We start from the raw sequence: 19,886 nt of genomic DNA on the forward strand, positions 1-19,886 counted from the left end.
TGACTTCGTGCTGCCAAGGTAATTTTAGCCTTCTGTTTTTATGACTCAGGAGGTTTTCTGGGAGCTATTAACGGGCTATTTCTTTAGCAGGATGGTATTTTCTCTGTAGAAATAAGGGTGAGGAAAAAACTCTTGAGTTAGTCCCATACCAGTAAGAGGTGTTACCTTTATCTTTTGAGGGCTGTGACTTCTGTCTGCTTCACAAAGATTACAGTGAGAGCTTGCGGAGAGAGGGAGGACTTGATTTCATCGTTTTGTCCAGGCAGAGCAGCTCGTAGATGGAACGGGGCTCCACGGTGCCATAAGCCCCTGAGTTGGTCCTTGCAAGTGCTGGTTTCTAGACTGGCCAGGTGCCAGAGTACCACCAGAGATGCTCACAGGGACCACTTCTGTTTCAAGCCTTGGTGCCTGCTGGAAAGTGTTACCAGTTAAAGCACACAGATCTTTAAATCTCAGAACATTGAGTACACCAGTTTTATGCTTTTCTTCTAGGCTGTGACCTTTTAATGTTTCACTTCAGAATCTGAGAAGCACTGTGGTAGAAAATGGATAGGATGAATACTCATTTCTGAACTAGAACGGTATTTCCTTCTATATGACTAGATTTCCTGGAAAAAAATAAACAAAGCTTTCCATCTTCAAAACTTGAAATGCATTTTGGGGTTTCCCGCTTTTAAAAGGCTCTGCTGCAACTGCAGTTAATCCTTTCAAGGTGCTTCTGAACTTTTGAAATAACTCATGTTTCAATTTGAAATTATTTTAATCTGTTTGGCTTTCACTGTAGACCGCAAAGCTCACTTCCCTAGACTTTGGGTGGGGGAAAAAAAAAAGCAGAATATAAAGATTTTTACTTGGCTTGAGTGTTTTTCCTTCCTCCTGGCCTTTCTTTGGAAGGAAAACTTTTAATTATTGTCCTTATTGCATGTGCATATGACTTCTCTGGATAAATGCACTTTCCTTTTGCATCAACTTTTATAAATCAAATATGTCTGGTCGCACTTTTGATACGTTTAAAACTTATTCCACTGAGGTATAATGTGTCTCTGACAATTAAAGATAGAGCAGCACACGTAGCGAGGTGTCTTGCAAGCCCTTCACTTCAGAGCGCGGCTGTGTGTGGTTCCTGTGTGAGTGTAGCTGCTAACAGGACTTCTGGGACCGGTGATCTCTTTGTTGAAATTTTAAACCCTGATTCTCATCACCATTGTTCTGTGAGAACAGGCAAAAGGATGTTACAGCTGACAAATCCAATAAATAAAGATGAGATTTTAAAAGGATGTAAAGCTTAACTGAACTTTAGTGACAGGAATTCCTATCATTCCTTGGTGAATGTAAGGACTTCTTATTCTACTGTCCTGTGGGGGTGGTGAGGGAAAGGAGTAAAATGTTAAAAATTCTGGAAACTCCCACTTCCTTTTAAAACTGCTTATAAACAGATCTACATCTTAAATCTTTTAAGGGAAAAATACCGATCTAATTAGCAAATCTTTACCCTCACTTGTGAGACGATATCTGGAGCCCTGTGTCTGGTTCCAGGGCTGCTGCTGCAAGATACGGACACGTTGGAGCAAATTCAGCAGAGGGCCACCACAGTCAGGGGTAGCAGTGTATGATGGAGAAGGAGAGACCAAAAACTGGATTTGCTCATCCTTCAGAAGAGCAGGTGGAGGGTGGCTCTTGCGGCTGCCCTGTCTAATGGGGAGGTTTAGGGAAGATAGAGCAAGACTCTTCTTAGCAGTTTGGGATGCCAGGACAAGCAGCGATGGACACAAACTGGAAGGTGGGAAGTTTACCACAAGAGTGGTCAAATACTGCAGCAGGTGCTCAGAGGGGTTACGTGCTCACCGTCCCTGGGCTTGCTCAAGACTCTGAGTCCCTGAGCAACCTGCTCTGAGAGCAGGCTTAGACTAGATGACCTCCAGGTTTACTTTCTGATCTAAATGGCTCTTTGATTCTACTCTAATGCTGGTAAGTAATGCTCCTAGACCACTGTAAGACCAAAATAAGGGCTCTAGACTTTTGTAACATGAGTCTCCAATACAGCACAAGATGAAGCAGCATACTAACTTTTCAAATGCTTTGAATCTTTTCTAAGTACTGGAGTTTCTTAGCTGTATTCAAATATTTCTTTAAGCAAATTAGCTTATGATTATCTTTAATTCACTGTAAAGCTGTTACTGTTATCAAGCAGTTATGATGTTTATACAGACATGAATGCAAACACATGAAATAAGATAATTGTTCTGCATAATATTTTCTTGCATTCACAAGTAAGTGTATAATTATACCGCAGGTGCTATGAAGGGTAGAGACTACACAGTGAATAATGTTAAATTTCCCTGTGAGGAATCCTAAATTTCCAGCTACTTTCTACCAGTCTCTTTAGTAAAAGAGACTTTTTGCTGGTGTGAGAAACTGTGAAGCTGCTGTTGAGCGCAGAGAAGATTATCAAGAGAAACAGGTTGGCGTGTAGAGCGTTGTGTGTATGCTGCAAGGCACGCGCTGGTGAGATGAAAAGGGTATGTGTGTCCAGAGCTGCAGGGTGGCCAGCCCTTCTCTCCTGTTAGAAAAGATGGCAGTGAAACAGTGTGAAGGGAGGGTGGTAATCATGGCAATCATCATCTTTTGAGGAGTGGTCATTAATTACTGCCATGTTATTCTAAATAGTTTGCATATTCTGCAAATAGTCTAGTCTACAATAGTAGCACCAACGCCTGCTGGGCCATGACCAATGATACCAAGCAAGTAAGCTCCTGAGGGCACTATCTTGCCTTGATTTCCTTTTTGCTGATCTCAGTTTTATCTTCCTGTAGCTGTGAGCAGAGCCAGAGCACCTTGAAACCAGCATGTGAGTTGTGAGCCGTGGTTGTGGACAGCTCTTCTAGGAAAAAAAAACAGCATTGATTCTGACCTAGTAACGCTTCCTCCTTGAACTGCTTCCTCTAGTTTGGAGAGAACACTTATGTTTTGAATTAATGAAGTTGCCATAGAAATGTAACTCCTGAGTTTTCTTTACCTTTTAGAGTATCCTTAAGAAATGTTTGTGGTGCTGTGGCTTCTGTGAGTGGAATTCAGTGTCGCTTTTTATCCCCAGGGCCCAGTAGTCCTTGGTGGTGGCCGGCAGCCTGGAGACCTGATGAAGAAGCAGGGCCAGTGGGTTCTGTGTCACTGGTGCCCTCCAAAAAGAATAAAAGGCCCTTGCCTTCATCTGTCCCAGGATGCCCTGTAGAAGAAGCTGTTCCCTCCTGTTGCCTGTATTCTGTGCAGAAGCAGGTCAGTAATCAAGAAACACGTAATTTTTCAGTGATAGGAGTGAAGAAAGTCTTAAATCGGTAATGGTATGATTTGTGGAAGCAAGTTCATAAATCACATCAAACTATTTGGTTTTAATATACTATTTTAATGGGTTTTAACTCGTTTTCACTTTTTTTTTCCTCATATCAGTAATGCATCAGCTGGTATCAGTAGTTTGTTTGACATGTGATAAGTGAACTTGCTTCACCTTTTGCTTTTAAAAAAACTCTTGTACTTTTGTGTATTAAGAGTCCGCAAAATCAAACAAAACCAAAGCAAAACAAAACCACAGAATAAAAAAAAACTCACCACAGAAATCTACGGTGAATTTTAATTTACTGTGCAAAGTCTGTGGAAAGTGATTGAGTTTGCAGTCAGAAGAAAAAAACAAACCCTGGAAACCAGTGTTTAGGAAAAAATTAGTTTCTCATCTTAAGCTGTTGCTAGAGTCTTGGTGTTGATGGCACTTCTGACCCACATTGTTTGTGTAGGACGGCTTTAAATATCTTTTTAAAGGCTTGACATATCTAAGTAGTGTTCCTGGGGTGGCGATGGTGGGTAGTCTGTGGCATACAGCTCACCAGACCAAGTGACTTAATGGGTGCTTTTAGTCTTAATTTCTGTAAACGGTTAACTGTTACAAGCTGCAGCTGTAGAGCAGGGAAAATACTCATGTTTCAGATGACACGGGGGAAAAAAGAAAAATAAGACAACTCCTTTCCTTGAAAGCCAGCTTTAACTTTTCTGGTTGCAAATTCTGAGGGAAGATGTTCCGATATATGTAAGAGTGAGCTGCAGAGTCTGAACGCTGAGAATAAGTAACTCTTGTGGCAACAGGTGAGAGATTGTGCTTGATAGAGTAAAGATGAACATGGGATGATTCATTGGTTTTTTAACTGTGTGATAGAAATATCTATTAAAAGGAAGTATAGTTAATAATTCCATTCAGACTTGAAACGTTCCATGGCAAAATGAAGTTGTTCAAAAAGATAATAAGTTAATGGCAGCTCCACCAATTGAAACTGTAACTCTGTAAATCCTTGTTATTAATACAAGATAGAATAAACTATATGTGATAATTTCTATGAAACTAGTACAGCATTTAGTGCAGATTTTAGTACAGCATAAGCTTTTTGTCAGTGGAAAAGGCAGAATAGCTCAAAAATGAGGCTGTCTTGCTTTGAAAATGGTCTGCAGCTTATACCACAGAGAACTAAAAGCTCTACTGTGATACATATTTTGTGATGGTTGATAACGCATTTGAAATACGAACTTAGATTCATTTGGAGATTGCTACTTGAAATTCCATTGATTGAAACGCATGTGATTGTTTACGTGGAGCCTATTTAAGTTCAATGTTGTTTATAATTGCAGAATGCTCCTTAGATTACTATGCTTTTTGGGTTTTCTGGGCTCTTTCTCCTCTCTGCCCTCATCCTTCTTCAGATTCATTATCACACTAGGCTTTACAGAGTTTGAGATTTCATTTTTCTTTTGCAGAGCTCCCATCTTACACAGTCCTTAGGAAACCCTGTGTGTGAAAGTTTGTCCTGCACCTCCATCAGCAGGTCACCAGCACCCTTCCGAGCCTGCACCACCTCACCCTGCCAGGTCAGCACAGTGTTTAACTGGTTGGTTCTCCTCTTCTTGTAGGCTGATGAAAGTAGTATTTAAGGCATTGGTGACAGTGACTAAGAAAGGCATCTTTAGAAGACTTCTGGATGTACAGCTCGGTTGTGAAAATGTGAAATGAGTATGCCTGTCTGTTGGGAGGATTCTAGAGGGGAATTTCTTGCAAGAAGTAATATGAAATTATCAATTGTGATCTATTGTGTGAACAAACAACAACCAAAACCCCAAAAGTGCCAAATATATAGATGCCTGTCTGTGGGCAGTCTGCTGGAGGATGTTACCTCCTTTGTATAACTGGATGACCAAAGTGCCTTGCCTGTCTAGGTTAAGGCTGGATGCTGTACAGCATCCTGGTGACCTGATTTATATTTTTTAACAAGGGAGTTTCTGAGGTTTTTGAGTCTCTTCCCTTGCACAGAATGTAGAACATATTATTAATTTTCAGTATATAAGGAAGTAAATCTTTCCTGTCTTATTGGTGATGAAGAGATACCTAGAGTTTCGCTTTCTAACTCTTCATATTTTCATGGACCCTTGAATATGTAAGAAAAAAGATATTACTGATCAATTTTTTGTTAAACACTGGAGGGGCAGTAATTTTTAAATAAATTGGTAACTTACTTTCTGTTGTTCAGTGTCTAACTAGCATTCAGTTTGGTTTAATATTTGGGGGCATGTGTCCTGTGCAAGCAGTCAGTGTGTTTCAAGAAGCTCAGTAGCAAGAGGCAAACCTTTATTTTGTAGAATTGCTGAATAAGCTTTTCATCCCATGGAGTACTGGATATATCGGTTAAGAGAAGCTCCCTAGAAAACACAGCCATGAAATGCGCTGATTGTCCCAATGACTTACCATGCTGTTCTTCCAACTGATCCATTTTCATGTGTAGTTTTTGAGTATCTCCTTGGGTTTTAGGCTGTTCTCTTTGAGAAGTTTTTTTCATCTGCTCTCCTTCCCTTCTATTTCACTTCTCTAAAGAATTCCCCATCTATTGCTGCCTTATTCTTGGGAGGGGGGAGAATGAGTGCTGCTTTAAGAAAAGCCAAAACCCTCACTTCTTCACAGTGCGTCTGATCCTGTGTAAATCAGATAAAGCTTTGATAAGGAGGGGGGGATGTAAACCCAATAAAGACAACATCGTGGTGAAACTTGCACTGAAGTCTTAGGGAGAAAATGTTCCTTTTCCCCCACCAGATGCATGCTGCTTTCTCAGTTCTTTCCTGTAAGTAGACAGCTCAAGCCTGCATCTTTTACAGAGGAGGTTCTCAAATGAATTTTCCCCTTCCCCTGTCACCTTTGTTCACATCTAGACAGAAGACTTTCAGTCTGTGGTCTTGGATGCCTGCAGACTTTAAGGGATCTGCAAAAGAGAGACCAACAAGTTTAGTTTAAGGAAGCGTAAATGCCCAAGAGGCAATAAATGTTTGTCGTCTTATTTAAATAGAACCTTAGGTTTCACTGTAACTCCATGGTGAACAAAGGGGAGTGGAAAGGATGCTTGCCGATGTTTTTAGGTTTAATGGCTATCTTTTTTTATGGTAAGTAAATGACTTTGTTATTGTCAGATGATAAATTGAGCGGCTGGCTGAAGTTCTCTGGAGAGAGAACGCATGTTATTAGTGGCTGCCATATCTGCATTGGCTTTAAGACTTTCTGCCCTTAACTGACAACAGTATAGCTGTTAAAACTGTTCAGTGTCTGTTTCTATGTTAAGAAGGAAACATTCAGAAATCCACATATGCCTTGAGAGAATGGTGCAAAGACTAAAAATGTGATGAGAAGGAAACTGGTAAGGACTAGCCGCTGATGTAAATACTGAGGAGTCTTTGGGTGTCACCGCCACATTAATAAATACAGAATTATAACTTAGTACCCTTGCTCTGACCGAGTTGTTTTCCGTTTGGTTGCAGTTTGCGTACTGGCTCTTCCAGCAGCAGTTCTCTGATCAGTGTGAACGTTGGAGAGAGATTTGGCGAACAAACCCCACTGAAGCACCTTGCTGCTGTGTTGGACAGCACCTGCGTTGCTGCTAGAATCCGCCCGGTTTGCAGATGCACGAAGCGCAAGCTCGTCCAAGCTACCTCTGTGTCTTGCTTCAGCAGGAAGGTCAGCGAAAGCTTTGCTGTGTGGTTACCAAACTATGCTGTGTTTTTATTTAGAATGTGTGGTTTTATTTAGGAAAAACTATCGTAATGTTGGACTCTGGTTTTAGTACAGCGTTTTCTGAGCACTTTTCTAAAATTCATGTAGAATTTTAGAAGAAATTCACAGATATGTCCAAAAAGTCACAAGTTCCCAACTGTGTTTTAGAAACCTAAATTTCTGGTTCTAAATGGTTCTAAATTTCCATTCTTAAAAATCAGGCAGCTCTTTTTTTTTTTTTTTGAGTAACAATCACCAGAGCGTACCTTAGACCTTAGCGTGGGCAGCAACCTTCTGCCAGCTACCTTTTGGAGTTGATTACCTTGGAGTTCTCCAGGGAAGAATAAACCATCATTCCCTAAAAAAAAAAAACCCAACCCTGAACCACAACACAACCCGCCAGCCACCCGAAAATAAAACCCCAGAAATCCATAACCTGAGTTAAGACTGGGCAAGCTGGCGTGTGAGTGAAACTGGGTTGTGGTTATTTGAAGGCTGAGCTGCCAAGCCTGGTTAAAGAAGGATTCCCTGGACACCTAGCTGTGAGTAACCTGATGGTTAAAAGATGTTTAATATATTAATTCTGACAAACACGTGTGGTAGTCCCTTACACTGCCCATATCTTATCTGCAGCCTTTTCCTCAGATCCTGTTACTTGTAAATCAGTTATTTAACAAGCTGCAGATTTAAGACAAAGAGATTAAATGTTGTGCTACTTTTCCCAGTCTGATTTTTTTTGTTTCACCAGAGCACAAAGCCAGAATGATTTAATTCAGTCTGCTTAGGCTGGAGGTAAACACATTATTAATGCTCCCTCTTCTGGCTTGACTGATATTGCGGAACCTGATGTATCGGGGAAGGAGCATTGCGTGTGTCTTAGCGATGGGGTGGGGGAGAAATGGTTGAACAAAGCCATCGGAGCTGTTTTTGTTGCAGCTTACACTCTAAACAGACAAGTGAGGAAAGGTATTGGTCAGAACGATAAACACTGCTGGTGGTGGATTGCTCACCTAACAGTTTTTATCAAGTTGTTTGGAAACATCAGAGCTCAAAAAACCTTTAAGGAAGGGGAAGAATGGGATGGGAAAAGGCACAGAGGTGTCTGAAGTCTTAAAAATATAATTAAGTATCATGGCTTAACTGGAGTCGCAGAGGAGCTGCTCTGTTGGCTTGGAAATAAAAGTAAAGAATCATACAAAATGTGTCCCTTAATGCACTGAATGATTTCAGTGAGGTAGTTCATCCATGGTCAGAAGGAGAAACAGCCTGTGGGAGTTCTCTCGCGTGCTGTTTTAACATCGATCCTGGCTCTTGACTTTATTTTTCACCCTGCAAATCTGCTGCTTGGTTATGGTTTTGGTTTGGGGTTTTTTGGGTGTGGGTTTTTTTTTCCCCCAGTTGCGCTGGGGAAAGATTAGGCCAGAGATGCTTTTTGGTTTTTCAGAATGTTTTGGTGAATGGAAACTAGTGTGCTTGTAGAAAGCAGACTGGAGGTACTAGGTCTGAACTTCAATTTTACTTACCTTTGAAGTGCATTTCCCTTTTTAAGTGTTTGATCTCCTCTTCTGCTAGCTGCTGAAACCTCTCGCTGAAGTGCAGCTGCGAATGGCCCAGCTCTTGCATCCTGTGTAGCTGCAGAGCCTCTGCCCAGACAGTAGACCGTGACACCGTGTCCCTAGAAGAGCGCATAGCCCTCCTGGACTCCGGCTTCCACCCCATTCTCTCTTTATCTCATGGTGAGTAAATCCGTTACAGTGTGAAAGAGGGTCCCTTACTGTGGCACTGCCCGCTTTGCTCTTCTTCCTTATCCAAGGAGGTTCAAGATAGGCTGACAGAGTTTCTAGAGGATAATGAAAACTGTCCAGTGACATTCTGAGTAGCGACCAGACGCACGTCTTCAGTCCAAAGATGTAGTCCTTGGACCGTGCCATGTCTTGGCCTGTATCTGAGGCAGTTGCCATCTCTAGTTTAGTGTGATCATTCATTTAGGATTGGCTCTGTGCCTTCTGCGAGGAGCATCCTGACTCTGGAGGCTGGCAGAACAACTGTTGTAAGTTCCCGTTGAACCCCTGCCGTGGAGGGCTGCTTGAAAGGCTCAAGATCTAGCGCTGATTTTGACAGGCCGTGGGGCGGCTGTTTGGTAGACAACTAGCACCAGCTTTGAGTGTGAAATCACGTTTGAGTCTAAGCTGTTGTTACTGAAACATCTGTGGCCTGGATGCGCGTTGTGGTTGCTTTATGAACAGTGCTCCCTGCTCTGTGGAATCTTAACATTTAGCTTCTGCTTAAATAACTGAAGGATGACTGCGGCTGTGGCACTGCTAGTGCCCTCAACCCTGGAAGAGCAAGAATGTGCACTAAGGAGTTTTTTAGGAGGTTAAGGGACTGCGAGGAAAATATTCTTTCTACTGTGCAACTATGAGAGCATCTCTCCACAAAATACTTTTATCATTAAAAAAGTAGTATAAGCTTACCAAAATATCTTGGCTTTTCTGCTTTCAGGCAACCCTCTCCGCTTGCACTTTGAAACCTTATTAAGAGAGAACGGATTGCGTGGACTGCTGAGCCGTGACCTCCAGCCCCTGGAGATGTCCCATTTTGGAAAGAAACAAGATCCAACCAGCAGCGTGTTCCCAAACTTACATTCTCTCCTACTTGCATCACATAAGTGAAATGGAGTTTGAGATTAAATTAAAAAATTAAATGTGGGCTTTTAACCAGTACCTGTGGGCAACCAGTCAAGGCAGAGTGGTGTAAGTAGCTCCCCTTCTTCCAGTGGAAGATAACTTGAACCGTGCTCTAGTACTGTCTAAGTGACAGAGTCCAGCATCTTGCAAACGGCAGAAATTCAGACTCCCTTGGAAGGACGCAGAAGTACTGGCCTCAGCTAAGTTATTCAAAATAAATAAATCTTGCCATTCTTTGTGACTCTTTCAAAGGAACAAGCAACACAAAAAAGCTTTTATGAACCTTTACATGAAATCAGAGTGGATCAGTATTTACCTGGTAAGATTCTGGCATCTCTTTATCTGCTGTGATAGCAATTGCTGTTCCAGTTGCATGTCGCTCTTACTGGTTTGGAAGGTCTGATTTTTTTCGTCAGCCTATCAGAGTAGTTTAAGATAGTTTACAGTAGTTTAAGATAAATGACAGAAAACTCAAGCCAGTTTGAAGACAGGAAGAGGGAAACCCAGCTAAAACACATCCTAGTTTTTAAATGAAGGGTTGGTGTTCCATTTGGCTTTCTTTAAAAGGCATGTCTTAATGCCAAATTGTTTTTTGAAAGTAACATTACGTGCAGACTGTGAGCTGGCCATATTCTTGACATTCTTATGGGACACAGTTGCTGGATCTGGAGTACTTTTTATCTCCATTGATCGCTGACACAAACTATCACAAACAAACCAGACAGTATTTAAAAAAAAAAAGAACACAAACAACAACAACAAAAACAAACAAACAAAAACAAACCAAAAAAAACCCCACAAAACCAACAAAACAAATCCAGCTTTCATGCCGAAAGCACATCAGCAGCGTTGGGTTGTGTGCTCAGCATTAACAACCTAAGCCACAACTTGATTTAATGATTAATCAGTCTGACCCGAGGTTACTTAGCTTAGGCTAGGAATGGATGTTGTTTTCTGAGAAGTGTTCTGGAGAGATCATCCTTCCACCAATCAGCTCAGGATGCAATCAGGGTGGAAGAAGCAGGCGGTTAGTGTTGAATAAATGTGAGGAACCTACTAGAGGAGGCTTGAATAACACACCAGTCCATATTCTGTCAGCTGGTCAGCAGCTGTTTGACTTTTAACTGATTTATCTTTCTATATCTCCTTCCATTTTTCAAATATTTAGCCCCAAGACTACACAAAAACTGATTATTTATGGGCAGCATATATGGGGGAGCAGTGTGTGTAGCCACCTACTGTGAAGTGTATGTTTTAATGAATGATGCCACAATGCAGGGTGATTTTCATACATTTTTAACCATAAGAGCCTCACAGAGCCAGATCTTTAGGAAGGATTTGAATAGCGGAGTGATTTGGCACAACAGTTTTGCTCCATTTGTGATATTCAGCAGGGAATAATCCAGTCACAAATGGGAGAAGGAATAAAAAGTTAACTGATATAGAAAAAGCCTATCAAGCTGAGGTTATATAGGACTTCAGGGAGAAGAGTATATTTTTCTTGAAATCAGAGTGGTTTGTCATTGGAGTGATTGTTCGAAATAGGACCAGCCTGCCGAGTTTGACGGTGAGGCTGTATTTTGGACTGAGAAGTGCGGTTCTTGATGGCCGTAACTTCTACTTTACCTTCCACTTTATTCTGGAAACGCCCACCAAAAGTAACATTTTTGGGCTAGGACCTTCAGTGCTGCAGAGCACTGACACTTCAGGTGAGGCGTCTGTTTTCCGTCTGTTCCCTCATGCTGCTGTTTGCTCTGCTCTCCGTTCCCCAGGGCGGGTTTGGTGGCTTTATGGGGCAGCAACATCACCAACCGCTCTTAAGTCAGCCTGACTTCACCTTGGTTTTTCTGTTTGTGTTTTATTGACAGGTTCATTGTTTGAAGGGAGAAGGCAGCCTGAAGGAGCATCCAGTCCCAGCTTTCCGTGTTTCCGGACCTCAGGGACATCAATACGGTTCTGGTTCTTTGCACCACCCACTGTCCTCGTACCCAGAGACCCCTCCAGCCCCTTCTGCCAGCCACGTCCCTTTCACTGGCAGCACAGCAGCAGTGAGTTGAAACAAAAGCTGTGGCAAATGATTAGAGCAGAGCTGGGGGACACCTCTTACCGAGCATTGCCGTGGGGCTGCAGACCCACTGGGAATTGAGATGGGTGGTTACTGCTAGTGGACCGCTGGGAAATGCGGATGGAAGTTGGTGTTAAACGGTAACGGCTATCTGCTTCGTTTTCCCTCGGGCAGCGCCTGGCTGGCTGGTGCCTGCTGCACTGTTCCCCAGCCAGACTGGCTAGTTTCACGTTCAGCACTGACCATGCTCTACTGACCCCTTTTTTCGGTAAGCAAATAGCTACGTACCCACAATGTTACAACTTCATTTGGCTACAAGTTAATAGTAGAGACTTAACTGCTATTGATTTCCCTCATATGAAGCAGGAACATCAGCAAAGAGATGATCTTTAACATTTTCTCGTTTTCCTAGAAGTAGCGAGGGATTAGAAACCACATCCTGCAACAACCACTGCTCTAGGAAGGCATTGAGCAACTCCTGGGTCTCCAAGAATGTTGAGCAAAGGAGACCTTGAAGGACAGGGGCTCAGCCTTGCCATCCTTGCCACTGTTCCCTTCCTTTTTTTGGTTACAGGTAATTTTTAGGTGCAGTTGACAGAAACAGACCTTTGCCAGGGCTGAGGCTCTGTTCTGGTTTTGTTAGTGAGGGGGGGGCCTAAGATGGCAGCTTCTGTAGGAAACTGCTAGAAGTCGCTCCCCTTTGTTCAGTGGACTCGGCCGGGCCTAGGGCGGACCCGCTGCTGGCCAAGGCCAAGCCAATTGGTAGCAGAATGTCCCGTGATAACACCTCTGCGATAACGTATTTAAGTAGGGGAAAACAGGAAAAAGAGGAGGAGAAGATGTGAAGCAGCTGAGTGGGGGGCAGAGAGGGGGAAGCGCGAGCCTCATGGGCCTTGCAGGCCTCACCCTCTGGCCTCCCGCCGGGCAGCCGACTGGGCCCAACTCGGCCCGGCCTGGCTGCAAGAAGTGGAGAGGAGCAGTTGAAGTGAATAAGATGTAAAAAGGATCCTGAGAGGCATCTGCCAGCCTGTTGTGAGGAACGGCTGCAGACGCCAAGGTCAGTGAAGGAGGAGGGGGAGGAGTAATGCGGCTCCTGGCCAAGATTCCTCTGCAACTCGTGGTGAAGACCATGGTGGAGCAGGTTGTCCCCCTGCAGCCCATGGAGGTCCACGGAGGGGCAGAGATCCACCTGCAGCCCGTGGAGGACCCCACGCCGGAGCAGGTGCAGGCCTGAAGGAGGCTGTGGCCCGTGGAGGGCCCGCTGGGACAGCTGTTCTAGAGGGACTGCACCCCGTGGAAGAGATGACCCACGCCGGAGCAGTTTCACGAAGGACTGTGGCCCGTGGGAGGGACCCCACGCTGGAGCAGAGGAGGAATGCGAGGAGTTCTTCCCCTGACGATGATACAGCGGCGTAAAACAACGCGTGATGAACTGACCGCGACCCCCATTCCCTCTTCCCCCCCTGTGCCGCTCGGGAGGGGAAGGTAGTAGAGATAATGTTAAGCCCGGGAAGAGGGAGGGGTGGGGGGAGGTTATCTTGTTCCCTGTCTCATTCTCCTGCTAATTTTAGAAATAAATGAATAGTTTTCCCCAAGTCGAGTCTGTTTTGCCCGTGACGGTAACTTTAAGGATTTCTCCCCGTCCTTATCTCAAACCTTGAGCTGTTTTTCTTATATCATCTCCCCCTATTCTCTCGGAGGGTGGGGGGAGCGAGAGAGAGACTGCGTAGTCTGGTCCTGATCGGGGCTGAGCTGCGGCAGGCTCTCAAGTAGCTTTTTCTAGGTTTGACTGTGTTGTGCTTCAGGCCTGTCTCATGGATTTCGACGCAGTACCCGTGGATCTTCACTGGGCCCTTCCAGAAGGGGGTAGTGAGCTCCTCTGCGGAGCCTGCAGTCCCTGTTACACCCACTTCACTTGCATCAGCTACTCATTTTCTGGTTCTATGGCTCTCACGTTGTTAGTGCTTTCTTGGCAAGTGCTCTTCTCCCTCTCCAGTGCACTGAAGATTGAACGGTTCAACTCCCAGTTGGCTGCTTCTTTTGTAACCTGGTCTTTCAGCTACAGCCTCTGCTTCCTAAACAGATTTTTAAGGATGCTTCCGAGTGGTCCTGTGTTTATTGAGGTTTTTGGAGTATATTGTATCAGTAATAAACCATAGCTAACCTTGTCGCCACCAAGAACTTCAATTTGTGGTTGGCCTCTCTACCTGGAAACAAAAGGATGTTTGTTTGAGACAGGAATGGAAGAACTGTAGCATCTTGGAGGCTTCTTGGCTTGTGAGGAAAGGGGACACTTCCATTCTGGATAGCAGGTCTAACCTCCAGCTCTGCAGGGAACCGCGGTATATGGCCCTCTTCACAAACTGATCAAAATGCATCTCAACTGTCAGTTTTCATCCCGCTGAGCCTAGGACGTTGTCCCAGAGCCTTGCTCCTCAATTTGGAAATGCTTGTGACTTCCAGCCCCAATGCTGATTTGTTGTCTCAACAGCAACATCCCCAGGCTCAGGAAGGTGGTGTTCTGCCATGGTTTTACTTGTTTTACATTCTCCTTCTCAGCTCTTCTTTTGCAAGGTGAAGCAAGAACAGCTCCTTTAGTCTAACGAAATGACAAGTTTTTACTTCTTGAGTCATCATCGTAGCCTTTTTCTTTGCCTGTTTGAATTACGGTTTTGCTACACAGATGATCTGGATATAGACAAAGTTATAAGTGAAATTCCTCCCACCGAGGTGGGTAAGTATTATCCTGCTTCATATAGGAAAAAAAAAATGAACTGTAGAGGTTGTCTGACACGTCCCAAATATCACTGAACGCCAGTGACAGGGGAAAGCACCTGCTGCGCTTACGGAGAAGTTGCATTCCATGGTATATTCAAATACGCTGTTGTGCCAACACTGATTTTCTGCATGAGGCTTTCTCTTCATTCTGTGTTTTCAGCAGTCCTCAAAAAGAAGAAAAGCAGAATATTCCTACGACATCAACAACATCATGATCCCAATGTCAGTGGCAGCTGCCACTCGAGCGGAGAAGCCCCAGTACAGAGAGATTGTAGTACCGAGGTATCTACAGACCGGGCGTTCTTGATCCTCTGCCTGTGGGTGGCAGGAGGAATTGCTTTAGTTGGGCAGAATGACAGCGGTTCCTCTTAATGAAGTGATATAAGGAAATTATTCCAAATAGATTAAAAACAAAGTTGTGTGTTGGGTCTTTGGGTTTTTTTTTGGTTTTTGTTTGTTTGTTTGTTTTTGGGGGCGGGGGGTTTGTCTGTGGTGTTTTTTTTTTTTTTTAAGAAAAGGTATTAGCATTGCCTGGATTTAAATGTTAGTACCAAACATGTTTTTACTTGCACTGATCTCTAGCTTGTGTTGCCCCTTGCAGCTGGAGGATAGTAGAGCTCGAGGAACAGGAGCCTTTCCATCAAGCAGACTCTGAGGTAAGAAAACAGTTTTGTCTCTGTAGCCATCCTGAGCATATGCAAATGGCACATGAGGAGCTCGAGAGCCAGTCTTTACCAGTTACTAAATTCTGCCAGCCCAGTAAGCAAAGTTGTTGTCTGAAATGCCGTTCAGTCCTGCCCGATGCAGTTGCAGCTGCAGCCTGTGAAAGGCCAGCAGAGATGAGGGTTGCGGTGGCGTGTCAGCTGCGGGTCACCGCTGCTAGCTGTGGGCAGAACAAACCCGTTCCTTGTGCAGGATTTAATGCTCGGGCAGCTGTTTACATGGCGCGTACAACAGCCTGCATCTGTCTCCTGCCAGTTCAGGCTGACAAACAAGTTCCCAATTCAGTACAAACGGAAAGTATGAAAATGAGGGAGCGATACCAAGTGCACGTGCTGGTTCCCAGGCAGCTTCAGTGGGCTGGATGTGGCTTACCTGAATTTTTTGAACAGCAGGCTCAGCACGCAGGCGAAACTTTAATGTTCTCAGTATTCAGACAAAATTTGTCTTCCTAGTTGGAGGATACTTCTGACGAGAGGTACTGCAGTCATCACTCCGAACGTGAAGACCTCGAACGAGCCCACTGGGATTCCTGGGCAGCAGCCACCTCCCGTCGGCGAGAAAGCAGGTACTGTTCTTGCTAGCAGACACAGAGGAAGGCGGCTTTTTGTTCTTCATTTTAAATTGTACAGAGATATTGATTAAAGAAGTTCCTTTTAAATTAATAAATTATTTTACTCATGCAGTTAGTCTGTTACATAATAGAAGCAAACCCAATTAAAATTGGGCCTGATCAGCAGAATAGTAACGCAGCACGTCACAGTCCTGTTAAAAATTAGCTTCGTACTAAGCTCAGGCTCTTGTGTTGAGAGCTTTGTGTTAACTGTAGTACTTTATTCTTCTTCCAAACACTTTTCCTCTGGCTGACTTGATAAACTTGACAGAACTCAGTGCTACGGAAACTGTTTTGAGTTCGTTTGCTGTATCTCCCTTACCTTTTTACCTGTTACCTGGACAAAAACAACATGTTCTGTGTCCAGAGGTGCACGCGGTCTGCTTGCCTGGGTAAAAGTTGAATTCTTCTCTGCTGTCTTTTTGTAGGGCAGTACTAGGTCTGCCTCTGCTCTCGTTATATTGTGAGAGTTTCATATTTTTGAGATCCCTGCCTCTATCAGAGCAGAAATTGTCTGATGTTTTCACAAGTTGCTAAGCAGTAGAGTGGGAAGGGAGATGGACAGGTCACATCGTTAGTAATCCGTACGTCCGGAATAGTACAGAATAATACCGCCAGAACGGTGCAGTCACACCATGGAGGAATATTGGAGTGCCTCCTGGTAGTTTCAGCTATGGCCATTCTGTCTCTAGTAGCTGGTGGTTTTTTTTTCTGTTGTGTCTTATTTCTTTTCACAAGGTTTTTGTCTCTCTTAATGCTTAATTGTTCTCCTCATGCTCAGGATGAGCGAAATGCACAGTGATTGCCCAAGAAGCCATGGGATGCTCTTTGAAGAGATGATGGGAGAGAAAGAGCTAATTTAGTTAAAGCACTAATTGGGCAATACGATCTCATCTTACTGTATAGGGGGAATAAAGCTTACATTTTGCACTGTACAGTGATCTTGTTTCGGTTGGAGTTTCTCGTTATACGCAACTGACTGTGCTCCAAATACTACTTTGCTTTAGGTCCTCCAACAAAGCAGATGGCCGATGGGCTGGGCAGCCTCAGCCAGCGTCTCTGGTTACTGGATCTAATTGCCTTAACGATCTGCACGTGCACCCTTCTACTGGCTGGCACAGCTTGGAGACTTGCAACTATTTGCAATCCCTCTCTGTCTGGACCAGGATGGTGCTGTCTTGCGCTGAAGGTACCAGGTCTTCCCTGGAAATGCTCGATGAAGCAATACAGGTGAGGTTATGCCACAACAAATGTCAGCTGGCTTCAGCTTGTGTGTTCTTTTCTAAAACAATTTACGGGTGTATAAAGTAACTTTTCTGAAAGCTACATGGGCCTTCACAGTGCTCAAAAGATAGTTCAGCTTGTGTGTCTGCTGAGACTGGGGCTGGCTAAAGGATTTGGAGTGGGATAAATTATTATTCTTTAGGTCACGGTTTAAATAACTCTAAACCAGAATTGACCCACAGTTTGAGATTGCTCCTGGTAGGTGGGACTGGGTCACCTACATGCCAGTGAATAGTTTCAGGCAGTTACACACATCATGGGATACTTTTTGGCAGGAGTTAACTTTGTTAAGAATTAAATTCTGAAGCTACCAGAGGAACTGAACTTCCCCTCATCCTTAGGGATGGTCTTCCAGAGTCTTACAAGCACAATCTTACACTTCATATGAGATCCGTCCTTGGTTTGGGCTCAAGCGCACAGTGTTTGCTTTGGCAGCCTTTTCAGCTAAAGAGACCACGTAAAACAAGGGATGTCAGTGGTCCTGATACCAACGGAAAGCTGAACTGGGGATGAATAGCGCACAGTGTCTGTTGCTCTTAAAACTGGCGTTGCTTTGGCACCCTGTCAAACATAGAGCTGGCTTTCTAAATTGGATCTGCTGGTCCTCCAGCAGATTGGAGGGGCAGGGAGGAGGTGGGTGTTGTAGAGTTCTTTGAGTACTTGATTCTAGGCTTTCAATTTCAGCAATTTCTCCCTTCTCTCCCTCTCGCTCCACAGAACGTACAGCCTTGGGAGCCTTGCGCTTTTCCACTTTCAGAGTCTGCATACCAAGGTCTTCTCCAGCACTCGAATAAGATGGCTGTGAGCAGGCTGACCTTCAGCCCTGGCTCTCTAGCGCTCTGCAGGGCATCAGGCCTGCCTTGTACCCAGCTTCACGGAGGTGCAATTTTCAGAGACACCTGCAAACATATAGCAATAAAAGCATAGAGGAGTTCATGGTCCAGCACCGCAACCCAGGAAAGCTTGTCAGCAATGACAACCCCAGCTGTGGTGCGTGTGAAGCGTTAGCTATGTGTGCTGCGGTGTCACAAGGCTGTCTGCGGGACCGGTGCAGAGGAGCACAAGCAGTGTGTGGCATTGTGCCTGTCAGACCTCGTTTCAGCAGCAGATGAGATGTCCAGATGAAGAGGGGTTTAGGTGCCCGATGGAGCTGTGGTGGTGGACCTCCAGGGGACAGTACTTTTTAGAAAGACCCATTTGTGGTCAGGTCTGCAAAAGAGGGCTCAGGTGCCTTATCACAGGAAGGTTAGGTGCTGCTACAGACAGAAGAAAAGAGATTTGAGTAAAATTAATTCCAACAAGAGAAAGAAAACAGCATTGTTCAGTGTCTTATCTTTACAAAAGGTGGTTTAGGGGCTGGAGGCAGGTTTCAGGGTGGTGCTTGCTCACTCCTGGATCAATTTACAAATGCCACAGAGGTCTGAGGAAGTCTTGTGAATTCGGTATGAACCAAAGACCTGGTGAGGAAGAGGGAAGGAGAAAGCTGCATGGTATGTACTCTAAAATACAGATTTGAAAACTTAATCTCGTAAGTACATGAAAATCAAGTTCCTCTTGTGCTGCAGAACTGAAGTTCTGTATTGGCTTCCCTCAAAGAAACTGCAGGTCCATTTCGTAACACACAATTGTCCTGCAGTATCCTTGCCATAACAATTGATGTGTTACAATTCTCTGCTTTTTTTTTTTTTCTATTTTTTTCTGAACTGCCTTCTCCTCTTGGAGTGAAGACATTGTCTCAGGGATTTTGACAACGAGCCGTTGAAAAGCCACAGAGCTGAGAAAAATGTGCATTCTGTAAAAGGGACCTCCAGCTGCTGGGTGTCTCCAGGTGAGCGGAGCGCTGAGCTCTTTTCAGGGAGTGAGCTTCAAACCTGATCAAGCTGATCAATGTCCCACCAGAAACTATCCAAACCACCACTGCTGCTAGGGAGAACTGAATCTGTATTCAGATGACCAGGAACCATGTTCCCGCTTGACTCAAACTTCTCACTCAAAATAATCATCTTGAGCAAAAGGTGTTACTTGCTTATGTTCTAGAGCAAATACTTATTACTAGTTCCTTATGGAATATACTCACTTTGCCTCTCAAAAGGGTTTAGATTTCTGGATCTTTTGTTGTTTTTATCATTCTGTCTCTCTGGACGTGTCCTTTGTTGCAAGCGCTGGAGTGTTCAGGGGCAGGGGAACGCTTGCAGCCTGGGGTTGCCAAGGGGTGTTTTGGCGGGGGGAGTGCGAGTTTGACCCCGCCTCGGCCGTACTGAGGGCACTCAGGGCCGTTTTTTGGAGGCCAGAGCGCACCGTGAGCCCCCCTCGGCCGGCACCCTCCGCTTTGGAGGCCGGAGAGCCCGGGTACCTCGCCGGGAGCGCCTGACGCACGGCGGCGGGAGGCAGCGCGCATGCGTCGCAGCTGAGCGGACGGGACGGCGGCAGCGCGTCTGTAACGCCCCGGCGCATGCGCAGAACTCGCGGCGCGACCCGCCGAGCAGGGAAAAGGGCTGCCCGCGCATGCGCCACGATGGCGGCGGGGCCGCGTGGGGGGGGGGCGGCGGGGCGCAGGCGCTGAGAGCGGCGGCGCGCGGAGGCCCCGGCACCGCCCCGGGGCGGGCGGGGGCGGGAGGGGCGGGAGGGGCGGCACCGGGCGAGGGGGGGCGGAGCGGAACGCACCGGGCCGGC

General features: G+C 45.0%; 2 protein-coding genes across 5 annotated transcripts; both read left to right on the forward strand.

Annotated features, from left to right (window-relative positions):
- The first annotated feature begins 2,731 nt into the window (after positions 1-2,731).
- LOC147601551 (uncharacterized) lies at positions 2,732-10,077 on the forward strand. The gene is made up of 7 exons (XM_086743024.1): positions 2,732-2,745; positions 2,814-2,848; positions 3,095-3,273; positions 4,795-4,925; positions 6,835-7,030; positions 8,639-8,802; positions 9,569-10,077. The coding sequence occupies exons 1-6, from the start codon at positions 2,732-2,734 to the stop codon at positions 8,696-8,698; spliced, it is 615 nt and encodes a 204-aa protein (XP_086599150.1). The 3' UTR covers positions 8,699-8,802; positions 9,569-10,077.
- Positions 10,078-11,534: 1,457 nt separating this feature from the next.
- Positions 11,535-19,304, forward strand: LOC147601552 (KAT8 regulatory NSL complex subunit 1-like). 4 transcript variants are annotated; one of them, XM_086741605.1, is made up of 7 exons: positions 11,535-11,801; positions 12,231-12,440; positions 13,580-14,878; positions 15,198-15,252; positions 15,746-15,884; positions 16,937-17,159; positions 17,931-19,304. In XM_086741605.1, exons 3-7 carry the CDS (start codon positions 14,808-14,810, stop codon positions 18,016-18,018), a joined length of 576 nt encoding a protein of 191 aa, XP_086597731.1. In that variant the 5' UTR covers positions 11,535-11,801; positions 12,231-12,440; positions 13,580-14,807; the 3' UTR covers positions 18,019-19,304. The 4 variants fall into 4 exon arrangements, with proteins under 4 accessions (XP_086597731.1, XP_086597727.1, XP_086597728.1 ...); XM_086741601.1 differs by having other exon boundaries at positions 11,543-11,801; positions 15,772-15,884; XM_086741602.1 differs by lacking the exon at positions 12,231-12,440 and having other exon boundaries at positions 11,543-11,801; positions 14,757-14,878; positions 15,772-15,884.
- Positions 19,305-19,886: the final 582 nt, after the last annotated feature.

Source organism: Chlamydotis macqueenii, chromosome 2 (genome assembly GCF_036417535.1).
Source record: "Chlamydotis macqueenii isolate bChlMac1 chromosome 2, bChlMac1.mat, whole genome shotgun sequence".
NCBI classification, from domain to species: Eukaryota; Metazoa; Chordata; class Aves; order Otidiformes; family Otididae; genus Chlamydotis; species Chlamydotis macqueenii.

What these genes read in the sequence shown, in the direction of transcription:
- LOC147601551 (XM_086743024.1), top strand. An exon ending in GAGCACCTTGAAACCAGCAT is followed by an intron (nt 2,849 to 3,094) that starts GTGAGTTGTGAG and finishes TTTTATCCCCAG; the next exon opens with GGCCCAGTAGTCCTTGGTGG. An exon ending in GTCAGCACAGTGTTTAACTG is followed by an intron (nt 4,926 to 6,834) that starts GTTGGTTCTCCT and finishes GTTTGGTTGCAG; the next exon opens with TTTGCGTACTGGCTCTTCCA.
- LOC147601552 (XM_086741601.1), top strand. Translation starts at nt 14,808, where the DNA reads ATGATCCCAATGTCAGTGGCAGCTGCCACTCGAGCGGAGAAGCCCCAG. An exon ending in AGAGAGATTGTAGTACCGAG is followed by an intron (nt 14,879 to 15,197) that starts GTATCTACAGAC and finishes TGCCCCTTGCAG; the next exon opens with CTGGAGGATAGTAGAGCTCG. An exon ending in TCCCGTCGGCGAGAAAGCAG is followed by an intron (nt 15,885 to 16,936) that starts GTACTGTTCTTG and finishes ACTTTGCTTTAG; the next exon opens with GTCCTCCAACAAAGCAGATG.